Here is a 16,241-nt window from a genome sequence, read left to right as displayed (position 1 = left end):
TTTACCCTACCTTATCCTATCCCAATTAAAGCATTCAGAATAAAACCAATCCACTCCTATAGACATCTGTTTTTCTAGTTATCTCAATACCCTTTCAAGACATTAAGCTTCTGAAGGGTCAGTTGTTTCTTCTTCCTCCATAAGAACTGTAGCACTGTATCATCATATAGCTCATTCCAAATGCTACAAATAAATTTATCTTTCTAGGTTTCTCTAAAACTTTTGTGTTTATATTTCAAAGTTTCCTACTGAACTCGAATTTTCATCAGAAATGCTTGAAAATCCTCTATTCCATGAAAAATCCATTCTATTCTCTGTGGTATCATATTTAGCCTTGGAAAATAAGTCATGTAGGTTGTTAGGTCTCTCTCTTTTCTCTTTTGGAATGTTGTATCCCAAGATAACTTATTTATAGTAAAAAAGTTGTTGAGTCTTGGGTAATTCTGACTGTGGTTCTTTAGTACTTGAACAACTTCTTTCTGGATACCTATAGTTTTTCTTCGGTGGGGAAGCTCTGGATTTTGGTTATGACATTCTTGGCACTTTCTCTTTTGAGGTGCCTTTCTCAGTAATCAACAAATTCTATATTCATTTGGCCTTAGTTTTTAATAAACCTGGGTACTTTTAATTTATAATTTCTTGAAATATGGTGTCCAGGTTTGTTTGCTTGTTTAAAATCATGGCTTTTCAGGGACTTATTTGAGTCTTAAATTAACTCTGCCCAACCTGCTTCCCAAATCAGTTGTTTCTGATATTAGATATCTTACATTTTCTTCTATTTTTTTCCAACTACGAGGCTACTATATACTACTGTATATACTACAAAGGCTGGTTTTGTTAGTAGCCTCCTTTCCTACTGCCATCAGGCTTCTGGATGACCTCTCTGCAGTCCTGGATTTGGAAGAAGTCATTTAATATAATTTCTCACTGGGTATCTTGATCGTTATTTGGTCTGGTATAAACTTCAAGGTACTGCTGCAGTAGAAATCCCATTGTGGTAGTTAAATAATGTGCCTCTTACTCAGACAGCCATTTTGGTTAGAAGTCCTTATGTTTGGAGATTTATATACATTACTCCCCTTCCCAGCTTTCTTGCTGCTCTTCATACATGACACTTCATCTCCCATTTTTCATGTCTTTAAATGGCTATCCTTCATGCCCTGAATATCCTCTTTCCTCATTTCAGCCTCTTAGAATCCTTTGTTTCCTTCAAAATTCCACTCAAGTACCAACTCCTACGTAATGTCTTTCCAGATTCCCTCAACTGAAAATGCTCTCCCCTCGCAATTATCTTGAATTCACTTTACATAAACTTTTCATGGATTTATATGTATATACTTGCTGTCTCCTCTAGGACAGGGTCTAATACGTATTTGTCTTTGTAAGTTGGCACCTAGGCAAGGACCTGAGAAAAGGCAGGGCTCAATAAAGACGTTTGCTGAATAAGCCACAACTTCCAGTAGGCTCCTGTGAGATTTTCCCTAATGATTTGGGAATCTGGCTATAAGAATTTTCTGGTTCTAAATGAAATTCTTTAAGAATTCAAACATTAAAATAACATACGAAAATGAAAAAATTAAGGGAATTCATATCCTGAAGACTGAAGATGGTAAGTAATTTTGTAATTAAAAACCAAAGAAGATGATTAGGATTTTTCAATTATGAATGTTTTGGCAAATCAGAACACATTAGGGGAAAAACATCAACTGTGACACTAAATTGAGTAATTGGATTCCAGGCACAGAAAGTGATTTAAAAGGTCAACAATGAAGTTCTATTTTGAACCTGAAACCAAATAAGAAGCTATGAGATCAGTACTATAATACATACTTAACATCAGTACTCACTAACTTCAGGTCTTTTCCTTTATTTAACCAATTTCTTCTCTTTCATAAAAATAACAAAATATACGAAGCACGGTAGTACGTTCAAGAGTTGGGAGACAAAATAACACAAAACACACCATAATTATATGGTGCCAGCTACTTTGCTAAGAACTTAAGCTATAAAGATAGATTTCTAGAGAAAACCTTCATAATAAAAGCTATCATTAAATTACTAGGGATTTAGTCCCATGAGCTAACAAAAAAACAAACAAAACAAACCTGATCCTTTCCCCAAATGAAAATTTTAAAATTTTAAAATAATCTAAAGAAATCACCTTTAGGAAGGCAGAGCCAAGATGGAGGAGTAGAAGGACGACCTGTAAGAGCTCTCCCCCTGCAGCCCATAAAATACCTGTAAAAAATGGCTCTAAACAAATTCTAGAGCAGCAGAAGTCACAAAACGACAGAGTGAAAGAGATTTCTAGCCCAAGGCAGGCTGGAAGGCTAACAGGAAAAGTCTAACGCACCAGGCTCAGAGCAGAGTACAGCCCAGCCTTGGCTGCATGGTGCGCCAGGGACAGCACCAAGCAGGCTTCAGGGCACCACCACCAGCAGCTGCGGTTCTCAGATTTCCTCAACCCACAAACGCCAGAGATAGCTTCAAAAGTCTATGAGAAATTTCTTTCACCTAGGTGAAAAGGGAGCAGGATCCCCCTACCCTAGCCCTGGCCCCAGGCAGCAGCACGGTCCATTTTTGGAGCCCTCAGCCTAAAGCCCGTGGGGAAACTGAGCAGTTGATCTGAACTGAGTGGTAGCCCTGGGGTGAGGAGAAGCACTGGCCTGGTGGAGCTGGTAGAGACTCTGGAGAGGGAATTCTCCTCATAGATCCTGGGCAGAAAAGCTTGCTATAGCCCCCAGACCAGAGCACAGGCCAGGAGAAGAGTAAACTCCTTTCCCTTGATTGTGCCATGTTGGAGGAACTGAGAAATTACAGGTGCCCAGAGTGTATCCTCCTCTTGACAAAGGACTCAAAAGTCAAGTAACTGACTGGGAAAATGCTCAAAAAAAGGAAAAAAATAAGACTAGAGGAGGTTACTTTCTTGGTTACTTTTCTTCCATCCTTTCAGATGAGCAAGAACAAAGCATATCATCAGAGGAAGATCTAAAAGTCAAGGTTTCTGCATTCAAAACCTCCACAATAAATATGCAATGGTCTCAGGCCATGGAAGAGCTCAAAAAGGATTTTGAAAATCAAGTAAGAGAAGTGGAGGAAAAATTGGGAAGAGAAATGAGAGTGATGCAAAAAATCAGAAAAAGCAAGTCAACAGCTTGCTAAAGGAGACCCAAAAAAATGCTGAAGAAAATAACACCTTTAAAAATAGACTAACTCAAATGGCAAAAGAGGAAAAGTCAACAAGGAGAAGAATGCTTAAAAAGGAGAAGTAGCCAAATGGAAAAGGAGATTCAAAAGCTCACTGAAGAAAAGAGTTCTTTAAAAATTAGAATGGAACAGATGGAAGCTAATGACTTTATGAGAAACCAAGAAATTACAAAACAAAACTAAAAGAATAAAAAAATAGAAGACAATGTAAAATATCTCACTGGAAAAACAACTGACCTGGAAAACAGATCCAGGAGAGAGAATTTAAAAATTGTGGGACTACATAAAAGTCATGATCAAAAAAAGAGCCTAGACATCATCTTTCATGAAATAATCAAGGAAAACAGCCCTGATACTCTAGAACCAGAGGGTAAGATAAACACTGAAAGAACCCACCGATCACCTCCTGAAAGAAATCACTTTTAGAAAGCATTATAGGGTGGCAGAGTCAAGATGGCAGAATAAAAGCAGGAACTCACCAAAGCTCTCCTAGATTCCCCTCCAATCAATGGTATAATAACACCTCAAAATAAATCTGGAGCAGCAGAACCAACAAAAGGAAGAGGAGGAACGATATTCCAGTCCAACACAATTCAGAAGGTCATCAGGAAAGGTCTGCCTTAATGGAGTAAGACTACAGCATAGTCCAGCACAAACAAGCCAGCAGTAGGCCTTGGGGCTACTGAATGGGCAGCAGTAGCTGCCAGAGCTCTTAGCCTACAGAGAGTAAGGGGTTGGACAAATAGAAGACTATAGGAGACTACTGGCTGGCACTAGGTTCAGGACTCTGCTGCATTCCCCATAAGCAGTTGTGGGTTGCAGTTCCAAGGTCATGGTTCCAGGGTAGAAAAAAATGCTTATGGTCACTCACAGACTGGAGTAAAGACCCAGAAAGTAGTAAGTACACCTTTCCTTAGACCATACCACTTTGTAAGAATTGAAAATGTACAGAGACTCAAAATTAATTCTGAAAACAGCTTCAGAGAAAAACCTGAAGCTTAGAAAAATTCCTCTTCCCCATCCAAGGAGTAGAGTCCAACTTTAACATAAAGTTAAAAGTTAAGAAATAGTCTAGAAAAATGAACAAACAACAGAAAAAGAATACAATCACAGAAAGTTACTATTGTGAGATGGAAGATCAAAACACAAACCCTGATGAAGACAAGAAAGTCAAAATGGCTACAATCCAAAGCTTCAAAAAAATATGTGAATTGGTCTCAGGCTCAAAAAGAATCCCTGGAAGAGCTCAAAAAATATTTTAAAAATTAAACGAAACAAGAAGAGGGAAAAAAATGAGAGGGATACAAGTAAAATCATGAAAAGAGAATCAGTAGTTTGGTAAAGGAGACACAAAAAATACTAAAGAAAATAACACCTTAAAAAAAAAAAAAAAAAGAACAGAATAAGCCAAATGGTAAAAGCGGCACAAAAATCCAATGAAAAGAACACCTTACAAAGCAAAATTGGCCAAATGGAAAAAGATGTACAAAAACACACTGAAGAAAATAATTGCTTAAAAATTAGGTTTGGGCAATCGGAAACTAATGACTCCATGAGATATCAAGAAACCAAACATGAGTTTCTTCATCTGTAAAATGAAGGGGTTGGACTAGATGGTCTCAAAGATCCCTTCCATTTGATCCTATACTGATCTTACACTGGTATAGACATCTATAGAATTTTATCTTTTGAATAAGCACTTTATGTTTTTAACACTTAAAAACTGTGAAAACATGAGCTAAGTTATACCTTCTCTAAGCTTTGGTTTCCTCATTTGAAAAATGGGTAAAATAATACCTGTAATACTTATTTCTACGGATTACTGTGAAATTTGATGTTTTTAATATGCTTTGTAAATTTTAAAGTGCTATATAATTGTAAGTTTTTTGTAATAAAGAATTTTTTTGAAAAAACTACTTCTGTAAGCACAGACGACAGTATAAAATCAAAATATAGGTATAATTTAAAATTGAAAAAAAGAAAATATTTAAGGAGGAAAGAGGTTTTTAGTGTACTGCTGTATATGAACACTGCTAATTATGATTTTATTCATATGTGAGCTATTTAGTATTTCTTCATTCACATACGTATCAGTGCCTTCTTTCACCTTCTACACCTTTCATGTCTGCTTCTGACAGGTACATGTCAAAAGCAAAATAAAATGTTTCAAGTTATTAATTTACATAAATTTACTGGATAGAGGACTCTAATAAGCTTCCACTATTACCACCTGCTTCAGAGAAATTCAAAAGTTTTTAACACAGGAGAATAAATAAGTGTGGAGATGAAGATCGTGGATTGCCCATGCATAAAAAGATTAAGTCCAAGTTTAGAAGAGAACACATAAGTCATTCTCCAAATACATTATCAGCTATATGTAACAAGGCTCTGACTAGGTGTCAAATAAACAATAAGGGTACAAGAAAAAAGAATGGAGAAAAAAAGCCTTTGAGCGGGAAGCAAAATTAGCCACAACTACATAAGCTAAAACTCAGAATCTTTATTCTGAAAGCAACAGAAATCAAATAAATGTAGTCATTTATATACCTCTTTGTAAACTTAACAACATTAGATAAGGTGCTTACAAATGTCAATTAAGAATAACTCCCCTCTAAAATGAAAAATTTCTGGATCCCCACATATGTTGAATCCAAAAAAGTAAACAAATATCAAATAAGTTATAGACAGAATTGAAATAATTTCACAAAATGTAGAAAATATTATAATTTTTCTAAGAACTAATTCTTGTGAGATACTGACTTTGTATCTAAGATACTTACCTGTTCAGCGATAATAGACTCTAATTTTTGAAATTCTATCTGTAAAGCTTTGTTTTGATCCTTTAGAATCTGAAAGAATTTAGTTTTTCATTAGCAATCTTTCAAAATATTATCATTTTACAAGCATATAATCAAGCATGAATTCCAATGGCACAAAATATTGCTTAATGTCCCATGTCACATTGAACAAGTCACTTAATCTCTAGATGTGTCTTAAAGTAGCTGCCCAAGACTTATATGACAGATAATAAACTGGCAGCAATCTGTAAGTGGAAGAAGTTCCCACATGTTACTGAAAGCACACACATGACTCTATGTATGAAAGTAAAGAACCCTGCCATCTGGAATACTTTGAATACTACAAATTAATTGCTTTCTCGTGATTCTTTGGCTTGGTTTTTATTACAAGGTTAGCCAAAATATAACTTGATATCTGTCACTGTTAAGCTACTGAATGTAAAACTGCAAATTATTTTTTAAATTGCCACTTAAGTCATTTTAAGTCCAAAGCAGATCTATATATTCTTAACAACTATATATAATTGAAACAACTGGCAATATCCTGAACTGATCAAGTTATAGTAAAAGTACTATTTTAGAAGTCTTATCTACTTGTTTTTAGAGAAACAGCTCTTCTAAAATTATTTCAATCTTAAAGTAATGGTACCACATATCTTCAAATAGTTATGAAAAGACTTTAAAATAGGTCTTTTAATAGCTCTTTTTCCTTACCTGAAATTCTTCCATTTTATGTGTAAGTTCACTTTGTAACTGTTCTTCAAGTGATCTGATTTTATCATCCTTAATATGAATGCTATAACACAGATAAATGAGGTTAACTAAAATGCCACATGACAATGGTTACATAACTAATGCAATTAGCACTTATATAAGCAAGATTTCTGGAGTTATTAAAGTAATAGAGACCTATAACTTTTATACTACAACACTGATTTTTTTAATCACCTTTTTTGCATCTTTTCTAGTTCATGTGTAGCAGCAGCCTATATGTCAAAAGAAAGATGAAATCATTATCTTACCATAAAAATCACTCATTTTTCAACCCAAAAACCAAAACCAAGAAAAAGGAAAAAGCAAGCTTTCACACTTAATAGCCTATACTGGACCACATTTCTAGAAACACAACTAAAAATCTAAGATGCCATTGAACTGTTGATTTTAAGAATGTACTTGACTCCACAAAACTAACTGCACTCCTGAAGGCACTCTTCAGACAAGGTAATACACAAACAGACTTTGACATTGTACAGATATACTAGAAATAATTTTGCACAATGATTTTCTAAGTATCAAAATCCTGCAAGTTGCAAAACAGGGAGATATGTTTCAGAAAAGCACTTTATTAATGTCAAGGTTGTAAAAAAGGATTCCTATTGATGGTGAGGCTCTCTTCTATTCATTATACTATTTGCATAGGTGTCCCCAGAGAAATACAATGCTTCTTCAGCAAAATACACAACTATAAGAAAGACAGATCATCCATCTACACTGGAAAAATGAAGTGGAGCCTGATAGTCCCTGCTACTAGGAAGGCTGACACTGGTGGGTCATTTGAGTTCAGAAGTTCTAAGTTGCAACATGGCTAAAATCAATATGGTATCCTCACCAAATCCAGTAAAATATAGTGAGCCTTCAGGACGAAGAGGCCTTCAGGCTGCCTAAGAAAGAGGGAACTGGCCCAGGTCAAAAATGGAGATGATCAAAGCTTTCATACAGATCAGCAGTGAGAATTGGCTCCTCAGTAACTGCTATACTTTCAGTCAGGGCAAGATGGGGAAACTCAGTCCTTCCCTCATCCTGTCTCTGCTGAGAAAAATAAAAAGGAAAAAAATTAAGTGGATGAAAAATATGTAATGCTGAGAAAGGATTGCAATGGCAACCTATAAAAAGAGTCCAAGATCATGAGCATCTTAGACAAGCATTGCAGATGGATAATGAGCTTGACAAAATTAAGGAAAGAGCTCATGTTTTTTCACAATGCTACAAAATTCCAAAAACCTCACTGCTACAAAAAAGCCATTATCTTCAACACCAATATGCAAGCTATATAAACTGTGAATCACAAAAACATAAGACATAAGAATAATAAAAATTACAAATAACAAAAAGAGCAATGGGAAGGCATATGCCTGGTTGAAGCAGACCATGACATGCTGCCCAAAAAAGATCTGAATGCAAGAAATGGGGGACAAGATATGATCAGGGACATAAGTGTCTGGAAAAGGAAGTGGGTCATTTGGTAGTGAAGAAGAGATTAGAAATGAACAGATCTTAGGAGGACACTGGTATCCCCAATATACTTAAAAAAAAAAAAACCACAGAAAGGTCTACTTTATATTGGACAGTCTATGGAATTCTAAGGAAAACACAAGAAACACTTCTTTTTTTTGTAGAGGACAAGGAGGCATTATGTTGTCTATCAACTTGGGAGTACTCCTGCACTAATCAAAGTAAAAAGAAAAACTTCAAAAGAAAATGTACATGCTGATCTCTACATAGAATTATAACGACTGTTATATTTTTTTTGTCTGAATACCTACATAATATTTTTAAAGTGTATACAATGTGCTATTTTTTCCACCTGAATCCGCTTTACAATTTAATACCCTGATAGGCCAAATGAACCATTAAAAATAAACCAAAATTACAATTTCTAAAAAACAGATTACATCAACAATTTTCTATCTTAAAACATATCAGTTCAATAGCAACTTAAGCATTTACCAAGAAGCAACTTATGCCAAGTCATCATCACCTGAAAACAATTTTCCTTTTCCAGTATAATACGGTTAGCATAAGTAACCAATAGCTATGACTAAACATTACGCTTCTTTTCTCCATGTAAAGAAATCAGGTAATTGCAATCTGAATGAAAATAGTTATGAAATATTTTCTTACTTTTTGGAGCTTACCTACCAATGTATAGTTTTACCTGTTCATTTGTCAGAGCTTGTAATTTTTGCACTTCAGCTTTTAAAAAGAAATTCATGTTCTGGATAACCTAGAATAAGGAGGGGAAAATCATGTTAGGTGGCCTACTTGACAGAGTTCATGTGAGTTAAAAAACCTAATTCAGACACGTGCTAGTTATGTGACCTTGGACAAATCATTTTAGCTCTCAGTTTTCTCAAAAATAAAATGAAATTAATAATATAGCATGTTTATCTCACAGAAGTAGTGAGTCTCATGATATTGCACACTTAAAGCACTTTGCAAACCTTAAAAATACCAGCTATTATTATTTTAGAAAATCATCAAACACTCAAGATTTGGATTGTATAGAATACCTGTGCTGCTAAAAAGACATAATTTAAAATTCAAACATGAACCCTTGTTCCTCTTAATTTTAAACTTTCTATAGCACTACTTATAATTCATTTCAATTTCACTCACTACTTATAATTCATTCATAATTCAATTCATTTACTCTTGCACTGAAACATTTTGTTTTGATGTATTAAAAAAAAAAAAACTTTTGGAATTTTTTCCTAGAGAAAAGAAGTTTCTACTCATTACAAATGAATACTAAAGTCTTTTAAAAACCATTTAAACTTTAGAGTTCTGGGTTGAAAGGACTTTTCATTCTTCATTAATGCAAATGATTCCATTATCAGAACTACTTTTCTCTCAAGAGTTCTCATAACAAGAACAGCAAAGCTATGAGCTACATGGTAGAACTTCTATACTTCAAGAAATCCCATTTCCCAGTCTTAGCATTAAGGTTATATACAACCTACAATACCTTAAGCTCCTCTTCTTTGCTTGTTAAATGATCATGTTCATTTGCTAAGGAGTCTTCAGTCTGTTTTATCTGTTTATCCTTTTCCGCAATCCTTTAAGAATAAATACATCATGAGTGACAAAGAAGTGGAGCCCTGCAAGCAGGAAATACTATCATCTTAACAACTCCAATACTTAAGTTTTATTTTGATGTCTCATTATAGTTTAGAAACAACACTTATTTCCAAGGCCATATCAGTTGAACATAAGGCCTATAGGACTGACAAGCTTCAAATGTAGGATGATAGGTCAAATGTTATTTAATAACCTGCCTATGTGGATCAGGAAGTCTCAGAAGCAAAAAAATCTAACCACCAAGAACAATATGGGTTTTTTGGCCACTGGAATGCACTAAACCATCTGCTAAGATTTTGTGGTGGTTTTGGAGGGGTTTAAACCTTCACTGGTGGATAGATTAACTCTACCAATGAAATGACAAAATTATGAAGCACTGTTACTACTATTATGTTCATTTCTACACATGCATACTTAAAATTTTTTTAACAAGTTATAAGTCATAAAATATTTTTTTCTTTCATTCACAAAACAATCTCAAAAAAGATAACACCACAAAAATTTTAACATATCACTCTTACTCAAACAGTATGAGGGTATTCCTAATCCATAATTAAATCAATCTTTAATGACTAATTGCTAAAGAAAGAATTTTTTGTTTTCTAAATAATAGAACAAAGCAAGGTCACATACTATAAGATGAAGCAGAAACTTTTTACTACAAAACTGGAGGAGCTATTCCACATCTAAAAATCACACTGTAGATGATGCTATGCCTGCTGTAGTGACTAAATGATGACCAAGTAAATATCATTTTTTAAAAAAAGAATAAATATATGAAGTTAGTCTTACACTTTATGCAATTCTTCTGCTAGGACTGAAGCTGAGGTCTAAAAAACCAAACAAAACAAACCAGAGTCAACACAAAAATATATTTGAGAGGAAATATAAACACAGCACAACAGAATCTTCAAAATATGCAAAAAAAAAAAACTATTAAGAATCTTAAACTAGTACAGAAGTTATTAACCTGGGGTATTTGCCCTTGTTTGGCATGTTTCTAATATTTTGATAGCTATATTTTGTTATAATTGTAATACTATGTATTTTATCTTACACATTTAAAAACATTCAGAGGAGTTCATAGCCTTCGCCAGACTGCCAAAGGGATCCCTGACACCAAAAAGCTTAAGAACCCCTCATTTAGGATTTAAGTGATAGCCACAATTAAAGTACTACAATACAGCAGATTTATTAAATTAAAAACTAAAGGATTAGGATACAAATAAAAAACAAGCAAACATGTATGACACGGGTTTCTTTTCTTCCTTTACAAGCAATTACAATACTAAAATGATTTATTTTTAGAAGCCAAATAAAGAAATGTATTCATTCTCATATTTCTTTTTAAAATGATCATATCACATTAAAAAATCAAGAAGGATGAGGACTGATTAAAGATCATCTGGGATGGTAATTAAGAGGTCACTGCCTATTTTGGAGAAGGCAGTCCCAGCTGAATGATGAAGTCAAAAGCAAGATTGCAAAGGGCTAAGAAATGAGAGGAAAGGATGTATAAACACAAGCATAGACTACTTTTGGGAAGGATTTATCTGTGAAAGGGTCTATCTGTGAAAGGGTCTAGTAAACCATTTGGGAGGAAGACTAGAGAGGTTTGTTAACATCAAGAAAGAAACAAGCAGATAAGAGAAAACAAGAAGCACGTAGACAGACAAAGAATGAGTGAGTGAGAAAGAAAGAAAAACAGAGGCAAAAGGACTGAGAAATAGGCAGAGATAAGAGAGGGGAATGACTGAGTGGATAATCTGCTAGGGATGCAATCAAAGGTCCCATGGTTCTTACACTACAGTGGTAAAAACAGATGGTAATGCCTTTTATTTAATGCCCTTTCCTTCAATAAAATCGTATCTGTTTCTGAATGATCTGACAGTGCTAAAGACCTTAGTGTCAAGAACTTTCTTTTCTAAGACTTCAAAAGATGTGACTGTAGCCCCTGTAAGAGCAGTTTTCCAGGCAGCTTGTGCACAAGGATTTTTTCTCAGAATGATGGAGGGCTGTGGATGTGAAGCTCCAGGGGCTTCTGGACTATCTCTGTCAGAATCACAGAAGAGATGGTAATCAAGGTTCTGGAAGTGATCTGACTTGCCCAGCACTTGCTACCTCAGCTTGGCTCGCATGCTTGCACTGGGAATGGCAGTTGGTTGGTTGAGGGAGATATGGCTCTGAGGCCTAGGTTGGAAATTAGTCTGGTAGTCTGGGCATGCAGCCCCTCCCAAAGCTCCTATGCCTGTCTACCTGCTGGTGACAGTTGGCCAGAAGTTGTTAATGGTGATGAAGAAGATAGTCCCCTTCTCTACAATGAATTCTCCCCCAAAGTGGTAGCTGCAAGGGCTGGGTGGGAAGCAAGCCTTTTGGTTTGAGCATCACTGTGATTCTCAAGGATCTGGGGCTCAGGGGCCTGACTTGTCTCAGTCAAAGTCACTGGAGATGATGGTCAATGTGATGGTGGTAGTTTGACACGTCTAGCACTCACAACTGCAGGGCTTGGGTGCCCTGTGGATGGCAGCTGGTTGATATAAAAAAGAGTAAAGAGTTTGGTACAGTGAAAGCAGCAACAAGACAAGGGAGGAAAGGATTTAAGAGGATTTAACAGCAAAAGAACTTAAGAGCAAAAACAGGGTGGAAGTCATAAGGTCAAAACTGGAAGTGAAAAAAGTTAAGTCACAGCAGGAATGATGACCTGAGAAAGGACTGAGGGGTAAAGGAAGTGAAAGTAATGGTGAAGAAAAATACATTTTAAGAGGAGTAAGGCAGAGAGAGATGAGTGATGGATTGTGTTCAGATAAAGAAAACTCAAGCTTTAATCAAGGAAATGAAACACTAAGCACAAAGAGTATAAGATGATTTTTGGCAGTTACCTATTTTTTAAACACAACATACTAAAATTACTAAAAATCAGAGAAGATAATATATACATGTATGCCCTCTAGCTATTGGTTTTATTTGTAGAACAACCAAACATCTACATTAACCACCTTAACTAAATGTACAAGAGAACGTTTAGCTATTAATAGCCTTCAAAATTTAATAATATTAAACAGGAAGACAATCTTATTACCTGGGCTGCCATCTCAGTATGAAATTGCTGAATCTGAGCTTTCAAAGCCTCATTTTGCTCCAAAAGATCCTTTCACACACACACACACACAAAAAAAAAAGGACATGGAGGTAAAGAAGTGTATGTTCATGTTGAGAAACAGCACAAGTTAAGTGGGTAATAACAGGTAATTAATCTTTAAAACTTTTTAAAGTAAAAAAGATTATTTTTAAGTCAGGAGATGAACAATCTCTACATGATAAAAGAAGCACAAAGCTGCAATGTTACTAGTAGAGTGAAATACATCACTACGAGCAAAAGCCCTCCATTTCATTATGAAGTGTCCCAAACTGAAGCATACCACCAACAAGGATTCTCCTATTTGATAATCATTTGACTGAATGAAGACTTATGTTACAGGTAATTTAACACCACCAAGCACTACTTTCTCTAAAGAGAATGAAAAACAAACGTGATACCTGTGCTTGCATTTGTAGAGAATCTTCTTTTTTAACCCGCTTTTGTTCAGATTCCATTAGCTGCATTAATCTTTTTTCCAACTGCTGTTTTGATACCAAGGCATCTGTAAGTTTACTATGCAGGCCCTGGACTTCATTCTCTTTGGCCACATACTTATTCTGTAAATCTGAAACAAATATCCAATGTTTTAAATGTTTCTATTTTTTAATAGTATTTTATTTTTCCAATTCTGTGTAAAGACAGTTTTTAGCATTCATTTTTATAAAATTTTGAGTTCCAAATTTTTCTCCCTCTTTCTCTTCCCTCCCCTCTTCCTAAAACAGCAAGCAATTTGATATAGATTTATATATGTGTAATCATATAAAATCCATTTTCATATTAGTAATAGCTGTGAAAGAAGAAACAGTCCAAAAGGATAAAAACATGAGAAAAATAAGGAAAGTGAAAATAGTATCCTTTGATTTGCATTAACAGTCCATCCATTCTTTCCCTGGATGTGGATAGTATTTTCTATCATGAGTCCTTGGTAACTGTCTTGGATCACCATATTATTGAGAAAGCTAAGTCATTCACTGTATATCATCATGCAATATAGCTTTTACTGTATACAATTTTCTCCTGCTTCTTCTCATTTCACTTTGCTTCAGTTCATGTATTTTTAGGTTTTTCTGAATTTGCCTGTTCATCATTTTTTATTGCACAATAGTACTCCACTACATTCATATACCATAGTTTGTTCAATCACTCCCCAACTGATGGGCATCCCCTCAATTTCCAATTTTTTGCCACTAAAAAAAAGTTGCTTTAAATATTTTTGTATATGTAGGTCCTTTTCCCTTTTTATTTTTTATTTCAAATGTTTTTAAAGTGCTATAGGTGGTGGTAATTTAAAGAATAAATATTTTATCTATCTACTTAGTGTTTAGCTCAATGTCTTGCACATTTTGGTCTAGTCTTATGATTTCATCAGTGCAGACAAACCTTCCAGTATAGAAACTTCTTCTATCAACATAAATCAACTCATTTGTAACTTGCTGTCTCTTAGAGAGTTTAACCAAGAGATTAAATGACTTGGCTATGGTCAAAGAGCCAGTACAAGTCAAGGTTTGCACCCAAGTCTTCCTGATGTGTTCATCCACTACATCACATTTTTCTTCCTTGTACTTAATAGATGTTTAATAAATGTCTAAAATTCATTTGTTGAATCTCATTCCTTTAAAAATATAACCTTAACTTCCTAGGCTTTACCTTAATTTGCTGTTGAATTAAACTCCTTATGTCCTACAGACTAGTTTCCAATATTAAAAGCTACAAGCAACAACAGAAATAATCAATGTCTAAGAAAAAGTGGCAGCTACAAATTCTAACTCTACATGTCTTTGTACCTCCCCTCCCTTCCACTCCCTTAGTGGCTGGTACATAATAGGCTCTTTAAAAATGCTGGTCGATTACATTCTCATTTTTTATCACCCAGAATTATATTTACATACTCATTCTCTCTCTCCAATCAGTCATTGACAGTTTTAATTAAACACATAGCACTCAAGCCACAAACTAGCACAAATAAGATTAAAATGTAATTGGGGAGTAACTGACAAAATAATAAAAATATAGTAAAATATTGTAATGTTAATATAATGGGAAGATCTTTCCTGTCATTAACAGGCCTATGGGATCAGCTTTGAGCTCAGGCTCAGCTGACTGGTGTGATAGAGCCTATGTCACATGGCATGGTGGGAAGAGTTTGCCGAATGGGTGGAACAAGGAAGTGAGAGTAACTTCTTTGTTACCAGGGTGGAACTGGCTTTCTGGTATCTGAATAAATATTTTGGTTTTGCCTTTGAGGAAAAGAATTATTTATATTTTGCAATTTTACCCTGGAAATACGCATGCACATCATAGCTTTGGGTATCACATTGACATTACAAATATGGATAACGTTAACATGGTTTTCTAAGTCAACATGTGACCTGGAAAGATCCTTCTGTAAAGGGCTAATGGTCTGTATGGCTAGTGGTCCTCCTTTCTATTTGAGTTTGACACAACTGATCTACAATGTGCAAGAGACCTTCTTATGGCCTACTTTTATCCTACCACATTTCTACTCCACCAAACATAAACTATGAATTCCTAAGCCTACTAGTAAAGGTTCTCCACAATCTTTCACCAGTCTAGTTGTCCATAATTCTCTCATACCATTATACTTCCAGTCAAATCACACAACTCTCCAACTCTTTTTCTTATCTTTTCTAGCCTTTGTTCTCACCATCTCCATGACTGGACAAGACTTCCTTCCGTAAACAGCAAGCACCCACTTTCATCTAAATTCCTTTTCTCCCTCTAAGACCCATCTCAAGGGCACTCACCTCCAAGAATCATCACAATGACACCATCACCCTTTAACTTTCAGCACAAAAAGCAATTTCAATTCAATCCAACATTTATTACCAACATACTATGTGAAAAGCATTCTGCTAAGTGCTACAAATACAAAGATTTAAAACCAAATGGTGCCTGCACTCAAGAAATTTTTATTCTGGTGAAGAAATATAATAGATACACAGATAAATTAATATGAATAACATGAGGAGCAAAAGAACACTAATCATTGGGGAATAAGGAAATGTTTCACACTATTAAATAGCACCTATGTTAATCCATGAAAGAAGCTAATGATTCTAAGGCAGGCATTAGAAGAAAATATGCTTCAGGCTTAGAATACAACCAATGCAAAAGAATAAAAATGGGAGATGGAATAAAATTTAAAGAATAACTACAAAAGTATGTTTGAGTCAGACTGTGGAGATTCAAACTCCAGACTGAATGATTTTATTTTATCC

At 34.9% G+C, this 16,241-nt stretch overlaps 1 protein-coding gene across 10 annotated transcripts in view; it reads right to left on the bottom strand.

Annotated features, from left to right (window-relative positions):
• The window catches only part of KTN1 (kinectin 1), a 134,387-nt gene that overhangs the window by 60,183 nt on the left and 57,963 nt on the right, over positions 1–16,241 (bottom strand). For all 10 annotated transcript variants that reach the window (XR_011971745.1, XM_072629297.1, XM_072629292.1 and 7 more), the window contains 8 exons: positions 13,401–13,567; positions 12,943–13,011; positions 10,656–10,693; positions 9,751–9,841; positions 8,941–9,009; positions 6,954–6,991; positions 6,720–6,801; positions 5,988–6,056 (listed from right to left, as the gene is read on the bottom strand). Coding sequence is in view for 9 of the 10 variants with exons in the window: in XM_072629297.1 (XP_072485398.1) it covers positions 5,988–6,056; positions 6,720–6,801; positions 6,954–6,991; positions 8,941–9,009; positions 9,751–9,841; positions 10,656–10,693; positions 12,943–13,011; positions 13,401–13,567 (623 nt within the window). In the remaining variant the exon portion in view is untranslated. The remainder of the gene's footprint in view (positions 1–5,987; positions 6,057–6,719; positions 6,802–6,953; positions 6,992–8,940; positions 9,010–9,750; positions 9,842–10,655; positions 10,694–12,942; positions 13,012–13,400; positions 13,568–16,241) is intronic.

The sequence above is a fragment of the Notamacropus eugenii genome, chromosome 1 (genome assembly GCF_028372415.1).
Source record: "Notamacropus eugenii isolate mMacEug1 chromosome 1, mMacEug1.pri_v2, whole genome shotgun sequence".
NCBI classification, from domain to species: Eukaryota; Metazoa; Chordata; class Mammalia; order Diprotodontia; family Macropodidae; genus Notamacropus; species Notamacropus eugenii.
This window is presented reverse-complemented; position numbering and strand designations above follow the sequence as displayed.